The sequence below is a fragment of the Montipora capricornis genome, chromosome 3 (genome assembly GCF_036669925.1).
Source record: "Montipora capricornis isolate CH-2021 chromosome 3, ASM3666992v2, whole genome shotgun sequence".
NCBI classification, from domain to species: domain Eukaryota; kingdom Metazoa; phylum Cnidaria; class Anthozoa; order Scleractinia; family Acroporidae; genus Montipora; species Montipora capricornis.
In genome coordinates, this window is record NC_090885.1 from 42,660,414 (window position 1) to 42,666,203 (window position 5,790).

Genomic DNA, 5,790 nt, shown 5'->3' on the forward strand with positions numbered 1-5,790 from the left:
GTCTTATAATCACTACATTTAGTCACAATTGGGTATCTTCCTTCCTCTTTCCATGGCCCTACCCGCGGAATGTATGCGGTAATAAACATATCAACATTTTAATTGGGAGTAACACAGGCAAGCCACTTTTAATATTGGGATTGACTAATCCCAATGCACGAAGCCTCTTACTTTGCGCAGCGGCCTTGAATAACCCAAGTAAATAAATCTGGTACTTGAGTTCATGATTCGGCCAACAACTGAAATATATCATTTCCGCTTAGAAACTTGTCTTTCCATCCGATTTCTCCCTTTCTCAGTAAAATTTAATAATATTAACCTATAAAGTAACAAGCCTCAATATGACAAAGTTAAGTTTGCTCTTCTTACGAAATTCGTTAGACACGCTTGTAATGATCGTCTGTTTAGGAAATTTCCGCCGGTATCCGGAGTGCATTAAAATTCCCCTTTGGACCTTTGTCATATCTTTGAGTTAACCTCTGGATATTAGTGTATCAGTGTAAAGCTCAACACATACCAAATATTAATTTGTCCCAAAACTTGTCAACTCTAACCCAATCATGCCAGTTCGGAGGATTATCCGATCTTTTGCCACATAGCCCACCAGTATAGAAAGAGCTAAGTGGTATGGGAAAAAATGAACAGCTTTCTAAGAATATAGTATGACATGAGTTGTCATTTCAACCAGGACGAGGACAAAAAAACCATGAAAATACCTTTAAATGAAAATATGATGCCGAAAAACACATACAGCTTCCTTTAAGTTGGTTATATAAGCAGGATCGTCCAAGTACGAGGACAACCAATTCAGTAAAACCCTCAACAAAGAATTATAAGGATAGCAATACAGAGGCAGGACATTTAAGAAGTTAGAGGTAAGTAGCAATTATTTATATACCCAATGTAAAAAAAATGAAACAGTAAATGGGAAAAATACCAATCATCCTGAGAATATTTTACTGTACCAAACTCGAACAGTTCATGAAAATTGTTATCATAAGACAGTAATACAATGAGGATGAGAATGATTTTCATTGGCATTATCATTATCTTCATCATCACGAAGATTATTATTATTATTAGTGGTATTATTATTAGTATTAGTATTATTATTATTATGTGTGTTGTTGTTGTCATGTGTAAACGAGATGGGTGTCGTGATAGTTAAAAATGCTGATTTTCTTGCTTCTCCTTCTTCAGACAAAAATCAAAATGGCAGCAGACAATTGCAAGGTGTTGATCGCTGTCATATTCCTTACAGCAACGAGTTTATTGGCTCTTGGTGCCTCAGTTGGAGGACCAAAGAGTACGCTTGAAGTTCTCATATATCATGTGATTCCCCAGAAAGTCAGCAATGCCACCCAACAGGTGTGAATTTATCTTAGTCAAAGATAAAATTAATCATCAACAAAAATTACACAGCAATTTGTCTTCTTGCAATAATAACAAGACGCGGCAAAATTATGTAACGCGAGTCACTGAGTTAGTAGCTTAATATAGATTACTCAGTAAATTTTCTGAAAAAATAGTCGGTAATACCAAAGAGATCCGAAATTTGAAAAAAGCTCTTATCGCCGAAGTTGAGTTTTTTTCAAGTTTTTCAAAGTAATCAGCTTGAGTGAATTTTACTGAGTTCATCTCGATTCGCGAGACTCCTTTTTGACCCGAATGAAGGGGTAGTTCCTAAAGAAACTGTGGTGCTGCGTCGGTGGGGAAGTAGTATACAAAAATTTGGTTTTATCAACGGAGTTGATAATGTAAATTGGCCACCGTACAGAGATTCTAAAAGCTGACGTTTCGAGCGTTAGCCCTTCGTCAGAGCGAATCCGCTCTAACGAAGGGCTAACGCTCGAAACGTCAACTTTTAGAATCTCTGTACGGTGGCCAATTTACATTATCAACTCCGTTGATAAAACTAAATTTTTGTATCCTTTTTGACCCGATTACTCTCAATTCTCTACTGAAGAATAGTCACGGAAGAATTTCCTTATTCAAGAATCATATCTGGTAGTAAATGAAAAGTTTCATTGCAGCCACAATAGCCAAGTAGCACTTAAAAAAAAGGAAATTCTGCGAAAGCTTCGCCAATGGGGTCAGGTTTATGTCCGGCTGTATTGCCGCTACGAAGACAGACAAAACGTAGGCATTGTAAGCGCACAGGAATGGTGGACAGTTATTATAAGTATTTTTTTAATGAGCGGTTAATCAACGGTGTTTTAAACCATGCTTTGCAGATGAAAACCATCTACCCTTTGATAACCTCAAGCAGTTTCATCCAGGTTGCGATTGTGATGTTGCCAAACTTGAATATGCAAAGCTGCTCCTCGAATCAAGTATGTATCGATGAATGTGTTTTTCTGAGACTCCTAGAAATGCCGTTTCATAAAGCACTAATTCACCGCACGGGAATTCCCCATTGAGAAAGCTTTTCCCCATTTAAAAAAAACCTTGCGCGAGTTTTCGACTCTTGTCGATGGGCCACATCAATTGGAACGGGTTACGCCCTCGTTGACTTTCACACATCGAACCTTCGAGGTACAGAAAAAGATCGTCATGCCTACCTCAATTTTTAGTTAGCAAATTGAGAGCGATTTATGGCCAGTGCTTGATTGAATTTTTTGATTTTCTTTTATCAACAGAAATTGGAAGACAACCTAGCTATTGCGTACAAGAAGCTATTTGAATTTAAAAGTCCGCTGTACATGACATTTTCTTATGAGCAAAACCAAACCGGATCTCAACACGCGCTGCTGACTCAGGTTCTGAAAGACACAAGTTACTATATCAATGGTTCAACGTTTACCCTGCAGCGTATGGTAAGACACAATCTTAAAGCGATGCTCGTTAATATAAAAGTTCTTTCATATGAAAAGTTGGCATTCATCAAATTCAAACAGCTGTTTCAAGCCCGTCACCGTTATTAGTAAAACCGTGCGGATTTATTGAAACAAAATCAAGTTGTCCTGGGATTTATTATTTAAAACAGATCGTCCAATAACTTGACGAAAAACGAAAGAATACATCGCACAAGAAAAAATAACATTTGAAAAGATCTTTGGAGGTGATCTAAAATGGAATATTGCGGCATGTTTAATTAATTATTGCATAATTAAACATTTCAGATGAGGAAGAGACATTTTGCTGTCCCTACTGTGCAGACTGGAATGTCTGAAGCTGACCTGGATAAATTCTGCCGTGAATATCTTCAAGCTCTTGTCGACAATAATTTAGCGGTAGGTTTTTTTACTGTACATGGTTCTGCATATTTGGCAAAGTTGAGAGGAGAAAAATCCTTAAGAACAGATTTTAAAAATACATAATAGAGGTGTCTCTTTTGCCAAGAAAACACTTCTTCAATAGCATTCAAGTCCGTCACCGACACAATCCAAAAATCGTTTTCATTGGCAAACAAAAGGATAATTTAGTGGCCGTTTGCTTATTGAGCTAAACAAGGAAATTGGAGGTTCTCTTGGAGATTTTTTTCCCTTTGGTTTGAGATGGGTAACAATAGAGAGAAATAACTGAGACGGGTTCGAAATGTTACAGTGAATTTAATAAACCGCGTTTCTTCTCTCTGCAGAGTCTTGTTATCACCAACGATGCAGTGAAGATTTTTCGCAACTATCTAATTCTCTACACATTTCAATCTGTCAACGAGCAAGTGGCTCACTGTGTTTCTCTTCTTTGACGAGGCACGAACGGTCAGCTTGAAAGCAGATCGAAGATAGATTATTTATTGTAGTAATATTTATTTGCACTAAAACATTACGTAACGAGAAATTCTATTTATTGAGCCCCCTCAAGTTTATGAGCATAATTTTATTATTGTCATTGTTCTTTTTAGAATATCGTTTTAAGAAGTGTTAAGCTCCCTTTAGTAATGGGCCGATATGCAATGTCCATATCAAATGTTACTGATTCGAATCAGTATATGCAGTAGTCTGTGTCAGATGTTAAATACTTATACGAAACCATGTAAACGTGTTGTTGTTAAATTAACAATAAAACGTTGGGAAATCTTTCGGATGTACGCCTGTTTCTTGATTTTTGATGCTGATTTTTTACTGTCTCATCAAAGTGAGACCTTAACCAATCACGCCCATTTATTTATTTATTTATTTATTTGTAGTTCTCTATATCTGCCTCGTTATTTATTGTAACCATCCTTTATTTTATATATACTGAGATTTTCGCATCAAATTTTGCTGTGTGAAAAAACTTTTCGGATTTTACTTCGACCAATCAGAGAGGCGAGACGAGTGAGTTGCGCTCACTCGTTCGATTTCAGATACTTCACCAACTCGTGTGAAAATCCCGCTCGCGCGCGCTTTCCATGAGGTAATCTCTATTTTTATGCGTTTTAAGTTCAAGCTTACTTGCAAATAGGCGATTTCTACTTTTTCCAAGAGATATAAAAATGACTTTCGTTTGTTTATAATGAAAGGTGTAGTAGATGATTTGGCGCCCCGACCATAATTTTTCCCGAGCTGTGTTTTGAGAATTGTATAAATTGTATAGAAAGAAGGTTCAACACGATGCCAACAAAGGGCGCAGGAGGATTCTGGGGTGCCACTTCTCCCTCCCTCCCCCTCTCACCGCCCCCCTCCCCCCCCCCCCCCTTCTTTTTGTAAGCCTTTTATAAGCAAACAACTCAAAATACTCAATCTGGTTAGTACCCTCGTTGACACATAGTGACCGCCTCTTCCCCGCACCCCCACCCCCCTTTTAAAAATACTGTCTACGCCACTGCCAACGCCTTACTCAGACCCAGCAAATAAAGACAAATTCAGTCAGGCTTACAGGGTTTGAAGATTGAATGATCACTTCGGTTCAAAGTGGAAAAGGAGAGATAATAAAGAGAAAAAATGCTGCAACACTACCGATTCAGCATAAATTTAATGGTCCTTTTTGATATTACATATTTCTGTAGGAAGCTCAAAATTGTGTTGGGACCAAGAATTGACCATTCTAGAATACCTGTATCTCTAAACCTTGACATTTTCGTTCATAATTTGGACAGTAACACCTTTTGGAGGTCGTCTAAAATCAATGGATGACATCCATAAGGGAAGTTTGATGCGCCATTAATCACTATACTCAAACAAACCACTTAACCTTCATCAAGAATCGCTCCTCGTCAGTCACAAACGTCAAAGCCAAAGCATGAAATTTATACGCTGCAGTTTCTCTTTGATAAGAATTTAACGCAACGATTTTAAATGCCCAACACACGATACTCGTCTTCTTGCAGTTTTTTTCAGGGTCTAAAATGCACTTCCAGAATCTGTAAGTCCGTTGTGATTGGTCTACGTAAATTCGGGCTCGTTTCAGCAGACGCTCGTGGGGGAGAAAAGCGTGACGAATCCCTTCTGCGTGCGCCTGCGTGGGAGGCTACATGATGCGTGGACATAGTTGCAATTGATCTGATCACAATCTTGTTCCCAGAGTCTTCGTTCCCCTTGACCAGCGGGTCGGGTTACGAGAGACTCTGGGATAATCCGTTTGGATAAAGTTTTTGATTGGTTGAAAGTCTGAGCATGAGCAATCGATTTCGGTCGCGAGGCGTCTTCCGCAAGACGCGAGGGGTTTCAAAGAGCACCGCATGATTGTTAATGATGGATTGGTTCGTTGATTAGTTTGGAGCTAAAAGCAAAGAGTGAGAACTTATTAAATCTAAAGGAATCGAATCGTCTCTCACTGAGTAATTATGTTATTAAAATGTAGTCATACTGAGTCTTCAAATTGCTGTATATTGTTATATGAATCCATAAGATCTTCTCGTATAGTTAC

The 5,790-nt window shown here is 38.2% G+C and overlaps 1 protein-coding gene across 1 annotated transcript; it reads left to right on the forward strand.

Annotated features, from left to right (window-relative positions):
- Window positions 1–818: 818 nt before the first annotated feature.
- LOC138041390 (uncharacterized) lies at window positions 819–3,727 on the forward strand. Its single transcript, XM_068887161.1, has 6 exons — window positions 819–875; window positions 1,201–1,368; window positions 2,235–2,333; window positions 2,640–2,816; window positions 3,123–3,233; window positions 3,581–3,727. The coding sequence occupies exons 2-6, from the start codon at window positions 1,213–1,215 to the stop codon at window positions 3,686–3,688; spliced, it is 651 nt and encodes a 216-aa protein (XP_068743262.1). The 5' UTR covers window positions 819–875; window positions 1,201–1,212; the 3' UTR covers window positions 3,689–3,727.
- Window positions 3,728–5,790: the final 2,063 nt, after the last annotated feature.